Source organism: Hyaena hyaena, unplaced genomic scaffold, assembly GCF_003009895.1.
Source record: "Hyaena hyaena isolate Hyena2069 unplaced genomic scaffold, ASM300989v1 scaffold_193, whole genome shotgun sequence".
Classification (NCBI taxonomy): domain Eukaryota; kingdom Metazoa; phylum Chordata; class Mammalia; order Carnivora; family Hyaenidae; genus Hyaena; species Hyaena hyaena.
In genome coordinates this window covers 1,449,906-1,464,221 of record NW_024080823.1, presented here as the reverse complement: position 1 = coordinate 1,464,221, position 14,316 = coordinate 1,449,906, and the positions used below count along the sequence as shown (strand labels likewise).

Genomic DNA, 14,316 nt, shown 5'->3' with positions numbered 1-14,316 from the left:
CATGGCTTGATAGCTCTTTTTTTTTTTATCACTAAATAATGTTTCGTTGCCTGACTGTACCACATTTATTTATCCATTCGTCTTGAAAGATATCTTGGTTGCTTCCAGTTTTTTGCAATTATGAATAATGGGGCCAAACACATTTGTGTTCAGGTTATTGCGTGGACCTAAGCTTTTATCCAACCATTTGGGTCAAAATGACTTTTTACCCGACTCATCTACCAAGGAGTGTGATTGATGATTCATTAGGTAAGAGTATGTTTAGTTTTGTAAGAAACTGCCAATTTGTCTTCCAAAATGGCCGAACCATTTTGTGTTCCCACCACCAACGAATGAGAGTTTCTGTTGTCCCACATCTTTGTCAGCAATTGGTGCTGTGTGTGGTGGTATTTTGCTATTGTTTTAATTTACAATTTCCTAATGACAAATGATGTTGAGCATCTTCCTGTGTGTTTATTTGCCATCCGTCCATCTTTTTTGGTGAGGTGTATCCCAATCAGTTTTGGCTTCTTTTAATGACCAAAAACTGAACAAAGATTTTCTTTTTAGGAAACTTATTCTTCACTCTTTGAGTGAATGCCCTTCATATTCTACTGACTCCTACCAGCTGGGATTCCTGACCCAAAGCCTTTTCCAGGGCTGCTGGGGGAGGATTTCCCTGTGCTGGGCTCACTGAAAATGAAGCTATGACCAGCCAGCCCTGGAAGACACAGGATCTGGTCCCAGAGAGGATCCTGCCAAGGTCTCCTGACAGGGGACTCACCGTGGGACAGAGCTGGGGCTGGGTTGCCTGGCTGTGCCTGTGTCCCTTAGCCCACCTGAAGCCTGTCTGGTGGCTCTATGGGGGGTATGCACAGACCTAAGTGGAGCAGATGGGCAAGACGCGAGGGTAGTACATCTTTGGTTCTTCTTTGATGGTTTTAATTCTGTCCTGTTGATTTCAGGATTATTCCCATGGCTTGAAGATCCAGGATGAGCCCAGGAGGGACTTACAGGGGAGCCCTGCTGTCAGGTAAGCACGAAACTCAGGCTGACAAGCTGGTGGGCTGGAAATCAAGAGTGCTGGAGGGAACTAAGGCCATGTGATAGATGAATAAAAGCGACCATCTGGATTCCACTTCCCTGAGCTTCCTCAGGTAGTTAAAGCCACAGAGTCAGAAATCAGCATGGTGGTTGCCAGGGTGGGGAGATGAGGATCGGGAGTCAGAGGTTAATGGGTGCAAAGTTTCAGTTCTGGAAGTCCTAGAGATGGATGGGCGCGGTGGTTGTACAATAATGTGAATGCACTGAATGCCACAACTGCACCATATGTCAAAAATGATTAAAATGGTAAATTTTACCACAGCCCAGATGTTTGAGATGTAACAGTGTTTGGTGGGAAGTCGGAGGAGCCAAGTTCTGTCAACACATCCAGAATTTCTTCTGCCTACCTTCCTAGCTCTTTGCAAGGCCAGATTCATGACACAGGGAGAGAAGGGGGACATGTGTCACCACCATGCCCAAGGATGGGCAGAGCTAAGCCGTGACAGGAAAACTGTCCACACTGTTCTTTTTCCACCTCCAAGCCTGACCGAGCCCCGGGTGGGTTGGCCCCACCAGGCCACATCTGTGAACTCCGTGTCCCTGTTCACTGAAGCTCTTGGAAAAGGCCCCGGGGATGGAGACCCACTTCCTGGACAAGCCTGGACTCTGGCCTGCCTGTGTGGGGTGGGAGGGAGCACTCACTTGGCATAGGCTTTTTCCAGCAGAGCACTCCAGAACTCTCTGTGGTCAGCAGAGTGGAGGAAGATCAGGCGGTCCCTGAAGGTGGGCAGTCGGTCATCGATGACCACATCCAGCCATTCGCTGTGCTGCCAGAACTGTTGGCCAGATGGAGATAGAAACCATGGGGGTGAGGCACGGGGGAGGTCCAGCCCCATCTGTAAATGCTTGGCTCTTTCTCCCTCACTTGGCTCCCTTGGCTCATTCTCCCTCTGACCAAACCGCCCTTACAGTCTTGAGGAAAATCACACATGAGTTCCATGACAGGGTCTCCTTGGCTTTGTCCACCAAGCATCCCACCCCATTGCTGACATCAGCTTGAAGAAAGACCCAGGGTCGACCCATCGAAGCCAGGGTCACACGTGGACACTATAGGGAGAGCTGAGTTAGCTCCTCTCTCACAAGCGAAGGGGGTGGCGTGGGGTTTGCTCTGCTCCTGCACAGCTCGCTTCTCTATGTCCTTCTATCAACCAGTTGCAGGCTGTCTTGGATGTTCCTGCATCTTGAGTTGCCTCCTTGCCCAGGAGTGGAAACTCTTAAGACTGATCGTTTTTGGCCAGTCACACACAGAGTCTGCAGTGAGGCACACTCGTGCCAGGTGTGCAGACACGAGGTGAGGGTGCGTGCACCTGTATGCACGTGCGCATGTGTTCTTGTGGGCTCACATGTGTACCTGTAAGCGGGTCCGTGTACCTGTGTGCACATGTTCACATGTATGCACGTATTTGTGTGCGTGCATGTACACGTGTGCGTGTGTATGTGTGTGCGTGTGTGGGTGGGTGTGTGTTCCTCAAAAGGGCACTGGAGTCAGAACTCAGATTGCCAGCCTTGGGGGCCGAGGGCACAGGGCTGGCCCAGGCGTGCTGGCCTGTGAGCGGAAGGTGGCCATGCAGGGGACAGAAGTGTGTGCCTGCCCCGTGCTGCCTCCTTCATGGGGTCCTTTTAGTTCTGTGAACACCCCACGAGCTAGATATCAGTACTTGTTTTTCCAGAAAGCTTGTGAAGACTGGGGTCCCTAGGAAATCTGCATGAGGTCACCCACATATGTACACGGAAGGGCGGGCATCCGTGTGTGGTCGGCTGTGCACAGGGACTACGGGTCGGGGAGAAGACAGGGACCAGGATGGAGAGAAAACTGCACACTGACTCCCAGGCAGGCCGTGCCCACGTGAGGCTCTGCAAGGGTCCCACGGGGACAACGTGGGTCCTGCCGGGATCCCGGTGGGTGATGTCTCAGTGCTTCTCCGTTTCTATTTCTTACCCTCACGCACGTCTCCAAATCTGTGTTTCTTCAATAAGGAGAATCTCTCAGTTTATGAGAAATAACCCAGTCCCTGAGAGATGTAACTGTTTCAGGCCATTTCTGCTAAACGCACAAGATATTCCAGAGATGAAAACCTGTAGCGTGGACCTGCGGACTTGCCAAAGTTTTACTGGATATTTTCCGGATGCGGTCCTTCTGGTGCATTTAGAGGTTATCCCTTGACAAAGCCCAGCTTGGGGTGCGGCTTTCTTCCCGATGGGGGCACATTCCTCCCAGGATCACCAAGCAGTTGAAAAGGCACGTGACGTCATGCTGGACCCCCAAAGAGCTAGCTCTACCAGCCAAGGCCCCCTCTTACCTGGAAGTGGAATATCCCGGCATACCCGGGCCCAAAGCTTTGGTCCTGGGGGACGACTCGAGCCAGAGCTTTTTCATTAAGCGTCAGGGAGGCAATGGCAGCTAATAGCCAGCAGTCGCCTGTGAAATGAAAGCCATAAATCACGGTTTTCAGCGCCCAATTCACAGTAAATTGGAAAACTCTATGCCAGAAGGAGAAGTGGGGCGTTCCAGATGTGGCCACGTCTTTTCCGCATCTAAGGAAATGGACAGAAAACTAACAAATGTCTCTGTCCTCCTCTCCTGCTTCCCTTCCTGGCTCTCCCCTCACCCGGTTTATGACACACAGCTGTTGTTGCCTGGCCAATGTTATAGGATCCGCTCACTTGGGTTTCAGACATATGCTCCATTATGCATCAGCTTTTTGCAATTCCAGAGACTTCCCCTCCAGAGGGCGAAGCCTCCATATGTTAGTGTCAGCATGCGCTGGGTAAATAGGCAATTCAAGAAATTGGGGGACCCTCAGCCACAGCCCTTGCAAGTGCCTGGAGGGTATATCTCTGGGACTGATGCCTCCCCACAGCCCAGACTCAGTTTAGTTAGAGATAACAGTAGCTCCAATTATTTTTCATTGTCAAGACTTGCTGACTCATCTACTGATTTCTGCAGCTACGTCTTCGTGTGAACACACATTTAGAGGACAGCTCCAAACAGAAGTCAAACCTCAGTCAGTATTGACCTGTGTTGTACGAGACTAACAGACTCAGCCACTTGCCCTCGTTGAGGATGGAATGAGCCCCTTATCATTGCTGCTTAGGAACTAGGTGTGAGCATATACTTGGAAGTATCCATTTAACCGACAGGACCCCTCTGTTTTCTCCCAGATCTATTTGTCTGACATAGATAACACCACCATCGTGGGAATTCGAGACCCCGTCGCACTCAGTCTGGCTTCCTTGGGGTTCACATTTCTGGAAAATACCATATGCCACATGCCCCCTTTCTGATTGTTATGCTTGGCGGGAGAGACTCACAGAAGGTGTAGCATCTAGAAAACTACACCCATGGTCACTCTGCTTCTGCTTTCTCTACAGTGTCCAGCAGGGGGCACATGCCACTTGTTTCTAAAGCACCAGCGGCTCTCTGGCTTTGGGGAGATGCTAATGAGAAAGGACACAGAATCACTTGTTCAGCAAGCTTCACTGAGTGCCTCCCGGGTGGTGGTTCCTGGTTTCAGCTCTGGGGTCTGGTGGCGGAGCCAGAGTCTGGTGGAGGGGCCACTGCAGTGGGCTGACTTCCTCCCCCATCTTCTCCAAGTTTTGGCTTTGCCTAGTGTAGGAAAGTGTGTTTCTTTTCCTGAAAGTGCTGCAGATCAGGTCTATTTAGCCAGGAAAGCCCTGAGCTTTTGAAGGAGGAGATTCAGAAGCTGGTGGTATTCATACAATGTAAACCAAAGGAGAAAACTCAATAGCAAAGCAATATTGCTTTGTCTCTGCTGGGCCTGTATGGATACATGGTATTGGTTATCCCAGCGCTGTGCCCAGAAAAGGGTACCCGCTGAAGGTCAGTTTGTCTGGCAGCTGGATGGACAGACAATAGCAGGCAGGAGGCTGCTAGCAGGGAGAGGTGGGTGATGGTGTTGGTGATGTTCTAGCTCTTATTTCTGGTGGCAGACTCACAGTTGTTTATTTTATTCTTAGCTCTCATAGCCCAAACATATATCAAGTACTAGGAAATAATAAAAGTGTTATAAAATAATAGTTACAGGGGAGGCGGGGTGGCTCAGTTGGTTAAGCATCTGACTACAACTCAGGTCATGATCTCATGGTTCGTGGGTTCGAGGCTTATGTCGGGCTCTGTGCTGACAGCTCAGAGCCTGGAGCCTGCTTCGGATTCTCTGTCTCCCTCTCTCTTTGCCCCTCCCCAACTCAGCTCTGTCTCTCTTTTTCTCTCTCTCTCAAAAATACATAAACATTAAAAAAATAAATAAAACAAAATTATGGTTACAATCAACACAAGCTAAGGTTAAATATACAGTTGAAATTCCAAATTGATGTTTGCGCTCCTGTGACAAACCAAAACTTTGAAACACAAAGAAGATTGTTCGATGCCTTTCTGGGGGGGCTGCAGTGAGGGGAGGCAGAGTAGGATTTGAGGGCTGAGGTGAGAGAGCAGATGAGGAAGGGACAGGTGGAGTCTCTCAGAGAAGACTTACTTTCAATAAATGAAGACCAATCTGAATGTAAATATTTTCAGGTCAAAGTTATAGGTAGGATGTATAATTCTATCCTCTATGTACAGTTGATCCTTGAACAACATGGGGGTGAGAGGCACCGATCTCCGGCACAGTTGGGAATTCACATATAATTTTGATCCCCCCTAAACTTAACAGCCAGTAGCCTGCTGTTGACTGAAGGCCTTAGTGTTAAGTCAATTAACACATATTTTGGATGTTATATGTATTCTGTACTGCATTCCTACAATAAAGTAAGCTAGATGGGTGCCTGGGTGATGTGGTCGGTTAAGCGTCCAACTTTGGCTCAGGTCATGATCTCACAGTTTGTGGGTTCGAGCCCCACATTGGGGTCTGTGTTGACAGCTCAGAGCCTGGAGCCTGCTTGAGATTTTTGTGTCTCCCTGTCTCTTTCTGCTTCTCCCCAGCTCATGCTCTGTCTCTCTGCAATGTTAAATGTAAACATTAGAAAAAAAATTAAGTAAGCTAGAGAAAAAAATGTTAGTAAGAAAATCATGAGGAAGAGAAAATCCATTGGCAGTACAATACTATATTTATACCTAAAATCCATGGGTAAGTGGACTCATGTTGTATCATCTATCTCTCTTTGTATCTATCATCTATCTGTGTATCTATCTATCTATCTATCTATCTATCATCTCTCATCTGTCTATCTACCAACTATCATCCTCTGGGTTCACTGGGGTTGGTGGGTCAGTGACATGGGCAGCTATAAACCCAGGCCTCATAAGCTTGCAGCTCCACCGGTAACTTTTTTTTTTTTCCATAAATTTTGGACTAAATCCTGAAATGCAAGATCCAGGTTAACTGACTTGGGGGACACCCTGAGGTCAATTGGAGGAAGGAGATTGTTAAACTCTGGGGAGGTGCCCCAACGTCTGAGCCCCTGGGGGGCAGAATGGTTAAGAGCAAGTTCAGATCCTGACTGCCTAGCTATTGCTCCTGTGACTCACGTTACTTAGCCTCCCTCAGCTTCGGGTTCTCATCTACAAAATTGGAAGGGTCACTGGGAAGATGATATGGTCACGAGTTAATGCATGCAAGGATTCGCTGTGTCGTGGTGGAGGGAGCCAGACCAGTGTCACTGGACATCTCTGTTCTCTGTAAAGTCCTGGGCCGTGAGCCCCACACTTGAGGCACATCTCCCCCACCCCGCTGGGAACAAGAGTACAAGGAGCCTGGAGTCCCCTGGGGTCCATCTGGGGGCACAAACGGGCAGACTGGGAGGGAGGAGACGAGGAAGCAGCAGGTGGTGGCAGTGATGTACCCCAGCCCCCTGTCCCTTGGGTTTCCAGAGCCCTGTGGTGTCCTTGCCATGGAAGCAGCTCAGAGGCCCCCTCCTGCTCCCCTACAGGAGCTGGGTCCACCCCCCCATCCATGCTCCATCCTCCCACACTTACCAAGCTCCCCCTGGCAGATATCTGTCCTGGTGGCTCCTCCAAGAATGAATTCTGGGTTTTCCACTATTTCCTGGAAAAACAAAGGCATTACTGACGTGAGGCCAGCCGCGTACGAGGCTAGTGCGCTTGGAGCAGCCCCAGCATCTCTCTATGTTCTGGGAGCAGAGGCCTTCTTCCTGTATTTGATTCTTTTCCCGTGGAGGGACACACAGACTCTCTGGGAGACAGCACCCCATGGGGAAAGGTCCTGCCTGCTGGGGGGCCTCTCGGTGCAGACCTCTGGTCAAACCAGCAACTCCTGCCATGCCTGGCTGCAGAGCAGGACCACGAACTGAAGATTCCCACTGCCACTCAGGCCCTAGGCTGGGAGTCGGGGGTGGGGGGTGGCGTGAGTTCAAGTCCTGACTTCTTGCTTATGGCCATTATACCTTCTGTGGGCTTCGAATTCCTCAACTTAAAGTGGGGTAATTACACACACCACAGACTGGTGTCTAGGATTAAATACAAATTTCCACTCCACCCATCCAGCTTTTCTTTTTTAAAATATGTATTGTGTGTGTGTGTGTGTGTGTGTGTATTTATATATATATATATATATATATATATATATATATGCAGTAAAACCTTGGTTTGCGAGCATAATTCGTTCTGCAAACATGCATGTAATCCAAAGCACTTGTATATCAAAGCGAATTTCCCCATAAGAAATCATGGAAACTCAGATGATTGGTTCCACAACCCAAAAATATTCATATAAGAACAACTACAATACTGTAATATAATATAACAAAATAAAGAAAATACAAAATACATTTAAAAAAAACAAATTAACCTGCACTTACCTCTGAAAACCTTCGTGGCTAGTGTGAGGGAGACAAGAGAGGAGGGTGATTGTGTGGGAAGACTTTCACTCTCACTGACGGAACCACTGCTATCTATGGGCTCAGTGGAATCTTTTTCTTTTTGTGCAACTTTAACAAGGAACCTATCCAATGATCTAGAAGGAAACAAGGCATTCCTAAGCTCACTCTTGTATGCAAGAGCAAAGGACTGTCCACAGGGGCTTTGAAGTGACAAAAAATACACTCGTGCCAGTCATGGGCACCTTCCAATGTTTTGAAAAATCTCTGATTTCTGCTAAACACTGCAGCCTGAGACGGAGCATCTGAGTATGGGAGATGATCACCCACAATTCCATAGCAAGAGAGAGAGAGACAGACAGAGAGAGAGAGAGAGAGAGAGAGAGCACGATCCATTGGCTCAGTTGTGATCATGTGACATTTGGCATCACGTACTACTCGTATTGCAAGACATTGCTGGTTTATCAAGTTAAAATTTATTAGAAATATTCACTCATCTTGTGGAACACTCACAGAACAAGTTACTTGCAATCCAAGGTTTTACTGTGTGTGTATATATATGTGTGTGTGTGTGTATACTGTATATATACTGTGTATATGCGTATATATATGTGTGTATATATACTATGTGTGTATGTATACTATTTGTGTGGGAGATATGTGCATTTATCTCTCATGTAACTTGACCTCAGTGCATTATATATATTCTATTATATATTTTACATATTATATTATTATGTATACATAGTTATTTACACATACATTTACATATACTGAGAGATATGTATAAAACAGTAACAAAAAAGCACTTGAATGCAATTATATAAAATTCATATATTCTTTCCAGTGTTCTGGGGCACCAGTCTCCATTCCTGGCATGGACCACGGCAAAGACCAAGACCCTGTCCCCTGCCCCTGTCCCCTGCCGAGTGAGGGGGGACAGACCATGAACAAGCAAGCAGACATACAAGTTCAGGAGGGAGAAGCACCTGAATGGAAAGTGAGGGCGCGAGATGCAGGTATTTTAGCTGGAGCGGTCAGGGAGGGTGTCCAGGGGAAGCAGACAGAGGAGTAGGGAGTCGTGTGAAGGTCGGGGGAGAGGAAACAACAAATCAGGAGACACAGAGGAAAGTTCTGGCATACAGCAGGTGCTTGGTCATTTTAACTGGATCCGAGTACAGGCTGAGTAAGGGATCTTCCCCCTTATTTCCAGAAACAGGCCTGGAGGGAGAAGGCCTCACCGGTCCCCAGGTGGATGCCTCCAGGGACCGATGTGCCCTGAATGGTCTTTCTCAAGCTCTCCAGGCCCCTGCTTCTCCTCTGGGCGGGGTCCCAAAGAATCACGGGAGCATGGCGATTCCTTGGCGGGAAGGGGAACTTCTCAAGACAAAGTGGACAGTGACGGTGCTCTCTCTGCAGCCCGCGGGGTGCAGTGACCACGACACCCAGAACATCTGCCCAGAGAATGCTCCTTGGATTTATGTTTACAATATTTCAGGAAACTCGGCCAGGAGAATTTCTGAGCACTGTGTCGTGGGTTCGCCGCAAACCGAGGCCTGGCAGAGGGCTGACCAACATCCCATCTCGAATTCAGTCTCCTCTAGTTCTACCCTTTGCGCCAGGTAGGCCGGGGGTCCTGGATCACTGCAGGCTCCGGAATGGCCGGAAAGGCAGCACAAGGTGGTGGGGGCAGCTCCTCTGTGCTGGTCTCCTGGCCGGCCGCTGGGGACCCTCCCACACCGCCCTCTCCCCTGGCTGAGCCCAGTTCCGCAGTGGGGGCTGGGGGGTGGGTGCAGGTGGCTCAGAGCCGCAGGTGGTAAACCGGGAAGCTGAGGTCTCCGGCGTAGCTCTCCCCGATCAGCAGAGGGGCTCTGTGCAGGCCCTCTAACTTCTCCAGGCCCTGTCACGTGACACCCAGACCGCCCCCCCCTCCACTTGGACATTCGGCGCCAGGTCCAGATGCGTATTGGAGGCCCTGCCCGAAGGGCACCCCGGGGACTCCCACGGTGCTCCCCGCACAGCCAGCCGCCATCAGGGGGCGCTATAGGGCCCTCGCAGGCAGGACCCCCACAGCCACGGCCGCTCACCCCTATATGCAAAATGGACTCTGAAGGCTGGCACATTCTGCCCGGCAGCCGTGAGCAAGACCCCACCCCCGCCCCACTTCTCGGCCCTCCCCTCTGCCGCCTTCTGCTGGCCCATGCCCCCATCTGCGCCCACTATGCCCGCAGCAGCCACCGCCGCTCAGATCCATCTTGCAGTTACTAGTTTTTGTCCAGGAGAGTTTTACCGAATTGCATCAAACTGTGGACTGAAGGAGGAAAGCACAAAAGGAGAAAACTCAAACTGTCACCAAGTGAACCCCCGTCAGCCATCCGGTGTAAAGCGGCAGGGTCCCCGGATGTGTGGCTGGGACGGTGGTCAGTGCCGGGCGCCCGTGAGCAGCGGGTACGTGCGTCGTCCCCGAGGTTCTCAGTGCCAACAAGCGCTAGATGCCATCACGGAAGTGAGTCTCATGCGTGTGAAACGTGTGTGACCGGTGTAGGGGGGGAGGGGGGCATATACGGCCCATGTCTGTGTGCATCCGGGTGCTCTGCGCGTGTGCCTGGGGCCCGGGGCACGTTTGTTCACGTGAGATGCTGTTCGGGGGAATTGAGGATGAGGGTCACCTCCTACAGCGCTGCGATGGGAAGATCAGTCTTGGGAAACCTGATGCGAACCCAGACCATTCCCCGGACAGTGGGGGTCGAGGGGCTGGGCCTCCACACCACCGGCAGGTTTTCCTGGAGGACAGAGTACCAAGCACCTAGGAATGTTTGCTCAGGGCCTGTTCTGTTCACTTTGTCCATCATCAGGGGCTCGGCCACACACATCGACTTTTCTGTACTAAGGAGTTAATTTAAAAGGGGGAAAGTCACATTTCTAACAACTTCCGAGAGGCTGGGTCCTGTGATTGACAGCTGTGTGTTCCCAGGTCTGTGGAGGGCTGAGGACACTGGGCTGGGGGAGGGGAGTCCCAAAGCCACTCACGACCTCAGAAGGCACAGGGATAGGGGTGAGCTGCCTGTGGGGCGCAGTCATAGCCACATGCCACAGTGTACCCGGGCTAGAGGGGTGTGGGCATCTTCACAAGGTGTCTGGGTTAGGCTGAGCAGTTAGGGAGGGGACAGGGAGTTGTGGAGGAAAAGGCCAGATGAAACACTTGTGAGCTAAGGGAGTCGGGCTGTGGGCCCAGGGAGACTGGCCACCGGCTGACTGTACCTTGGCCGTCTGTGCCCAAGCCCCACCCCTCCACACTCAGACCCACAGCCCTTTCGGTGAGGTCCCCTGGAGGTGATCTCACTTTCTCCCCAAGCACAGCCTGTCACCCCAACCCCACTGTGGGCCCCAGACGATCCCCCTCAGTGCACCCGTGCCCTGGGCTCCCTGGGGGGCAAGGCTGGCTGCCCGCTACCCTCTGTCTTCTCTGATTCCAGCCGCTCTGGGGCTCACCCCCCGCCTGCAAAGCACAGCTGTGTTTGACAAGAAGGTGGTGCTGGGGAGGGCACCCCGCCCCATGGTCCCCTGCGCAGCTCTGCACCTACCGTCCCGGCTCGCACCCTCTAAGTGCGTGGGCGGAAATGCCAACAGCACCCAAGCCACACAGGCCTTCTGGAGGGACACGGCTGACATTTCCCTGCTGCCCCTTGCCCGGTGACCCTGGACCTCCATCCAGCAAGAGGAGTATCAGTCCTCACCCCCCACCCAGCCCCTTGCTCCTGATTTCACAGAAGTCTGCCAAACCCCACGGCTAGGAAGCAGATAGGTGTGTTCCCGGGAATGAGGACAGAAGGGACGCCTCAGGGGCACGCAAAGTCAAAGGCAGAGCAGATTCTGAGAAAGAGTGGGCAGGACGGACAGCAACACAGTGGACCTGAATTAAGATAAAGACGTCATTGGCCCCTTGGCCGAGGGCGGAGGGGCTGGGGTGTACCAGGGACCCTGGTCCGTGAGTGGCAGCCTCACCCATCATTTGGGGCAACCCCAAGGGAGCTCAGTAGCGAAGATGACCGCCTCCTAGAGCTGAGATTCGGGATTCTGGAATCCCTCGGGGGTGTCGGGAGCCCTTATTCCACAGGGGGCACCTCCGGGAACGGGAACAAAAGCGTTCTCCGCCCTGGCCAATGTGCATTAACCTTTTATGCTGGAGAAAAGTCCAACTCTGGCAAAGAGAAGGGGAGTTGTAGGCAGCAGAATTACAGGTTAAGCCAGAGGATGCAGGTGTGGACCGCGGGGCAGGGCGCCTATTGGGCCCAGAGGTGATGGTGTCCGGTTACAATTACAGCGGGAGCGATCACTTATTTACAGGCTCTTTTCTGCGTGCTCTACACGTTAACACAGTAATCCCTGCAATAGCCCAGCATGGGGGGCAGCATTATTACCCTCCTTCTGTGATAGAGAAAAGTGAGGGTTTCTGGCGCGCTGTTCGGACACCCCCAGCAGTGGGGAAGGGCCTGTTCCCTTGGTTGGGGGTGTTGAGAAAGCTACCTCTTCCAAGGTCACGGCTTTCAGGGGTACCACATCCAGTGACTCATTTGTGAAGGGCACAGACACAGGTGCACCTGTCACCCTGACCCCAGGAGACCCCGAGAGCCCATCCCAGCTCCAGAGCGTCCCATGCGGCTCACTGCGGCCTTTTTGGGGCCACATCACAGCCCCAAGGTTCCTTCCGCCCACCCCTGCTCGGTCTTCCCACAGATGTTGGTCCCAAGGGCACCCATGATAAACTGATAAGCGTCCTGCGGGCACTCTTTGTGCGGGGTCCAGAGAGGAGGTCAATAGGCTGTAGGTGGCTTTGCTCTGGGGTGGGTGGGACAATCACTGCCATTTACTGCAAACTGTTGCTGGACATTGGATCTACATTGGTCATCTCTGTTCTGCCTTCACAGGCTCGGGAACCCAGTGCCAGGACCACAGTGGCAGCGTGGGACCAGCACCCAGGGCCTCTCCTTCCGCCCAGCCCTTTCTGTGCTCTCCCTGCCCCCACAGGAGCCCCTCCCAGGCCAGTCCCCACCTGGAGGGAATGACAGGCAGAGGCGCCTGGGCAGAGGTCAAGGCCTGACTAAACCAGCACAGCAAATATTGACTCCTTGTGCGAGCCACTGGCTGGCGCCCCTTGGGACCATCTCCTTCAGTCTGTTGGGGGTGGGGCAGCTCAGACGCTGGCTCCCCCCTGGGAAGGGGGATGCATGCTTCGGGGAGAGAAGCCTTGTTTTCCAAGTGTCCCATCCGTCACATTACTGAGCACTTGCTGAGTGAGGGTGCGTCCACACTGAGCACCCTGGGCTGCGCCAGAAGCTACAGGCACATAACGTGCACCAGCACGTGGCGAGAGCGTGTCACTTGAGACTTGGCTCAGATAAGCTTTGATTCCCACTTACCGCTTACTGACAAGCCCCTCTCTGGCTCTGGGTCCCAGTCCTGGGCTCACCTTGGTGGGAGTCAGAGAGCTGGGGATGGGGTGGAGCCAGACACCAATGGCACCCCCCGGGGAGCGTCCCTGACCCGCCGGTCGTGCCCCATGTGTGTCGTTTCCTGCGCAAACCGCACAGCATCTCAACAGTAGACTTGGCCGATGTGCTGGCAGATGTGTCTGTGTGCAGCCCACCCTCCCGGCACCCCCTCTCCTGGGCTGCTGAGCCTCACCCCTGCCTGCCAACCCCCTCAGCTCCTACGGGACTCACCCCTGGCCGTTTCCACACGAAGGGGATCTGGGGCCTCTCGCTGTAGAAGAGAGAGGAGCTGTTGGCCAGGAAGTCTGCGTCCTCAAACAGGATGCCCTTCTGCACGCACTCCTGCCTCAGCTGCTCGAAGCTCTGGCCTGAGGAGTGGGTGGTGCGCGCGTCCTTGGGAACCGGGTGCTTCTGGGGCCCTGGGGCCCTATAGAGGTAGGGCATGGCTGCTCCCCCGTGGGTCAGCCACAGGTGGGAAGAAGCGAGGCAAGTGTGTGAGGAGGGAGCCAGCTCGGGGCACCTGGGCTGAGTGGCCCTTGGCCTCCACCTGTTTGCCTGGGAACCTCCCTGTTAAGGCTGAAACGAGGCACGCCCTGATGGCAAACTGCAGAGAGAGCTCTCTGCCTCCCTCCTGACCTGCGGACCCAGAGGGAGCAGCGAGCCTGGGCCAATTCCGGGCAGAAGCAGCAATGCTGAATGAGCTGGGGAGACCCCATGGGAGAGAGAGGATTGCTTTATGGGGAAAGGGAGCAAGAGAGCAGATGGGTCCGGGAGGGGGCACGCAGTGTTTGTTGCACGGGAGGAGAGTGCATGGGGTGGTCTTGAATCATATCTGAAGTCATGGAGCAATGAGGGAGGTGAGTGAATCATCATGGCACTCAGTACATGAACGGAGCTCACCCGGCTCTCTCTCAGGCGGCCTTGTTTTGATTCAGAGCAGGGGTGGGCA

At 52.6% G+C, this 14,316-nt stretch overlaps 1 protein-coding gene across 3 annotated transcripts in view; it reads right to left on the bottom strand.

Moving 5' to 3' along the window:
* CAPN9 (calpain 9) overlaps nt 1–13,811 on the bottom strand; it is a 46,689-nt gene extending 32,878 nt beyond the window's left edge. For 2 of the 3 annotated variants that reach the window (XM_039241257.1, XM_039241258.1), the window contains exons 1-4: nt 13,599–13,811; nt 7,016–7,085; nt 3,384–3,502; nt 1,726–1,859 (exon numbers count right to left, since the gene is read on the bottom strand). In XM_039241257.1, the coding sequence (XP_039097188.1) occupies nt 1,726–1,859; nt 3,384–3,502; nt 7,016–7,085; nt 13,599–13,811 (536 nt within the window). The remainder of the gene's footprint in view (nt 1–1,725; nt 1,860–3,383; nt 3,503–7,015; nt 7,086–13,598) is intronic. The other variant, XM_039241259.1, reaches the window with a different exon arrangement.
* Between the last annotated feature and the right edge of the window lie 505 nt (nt 13,812–14,316).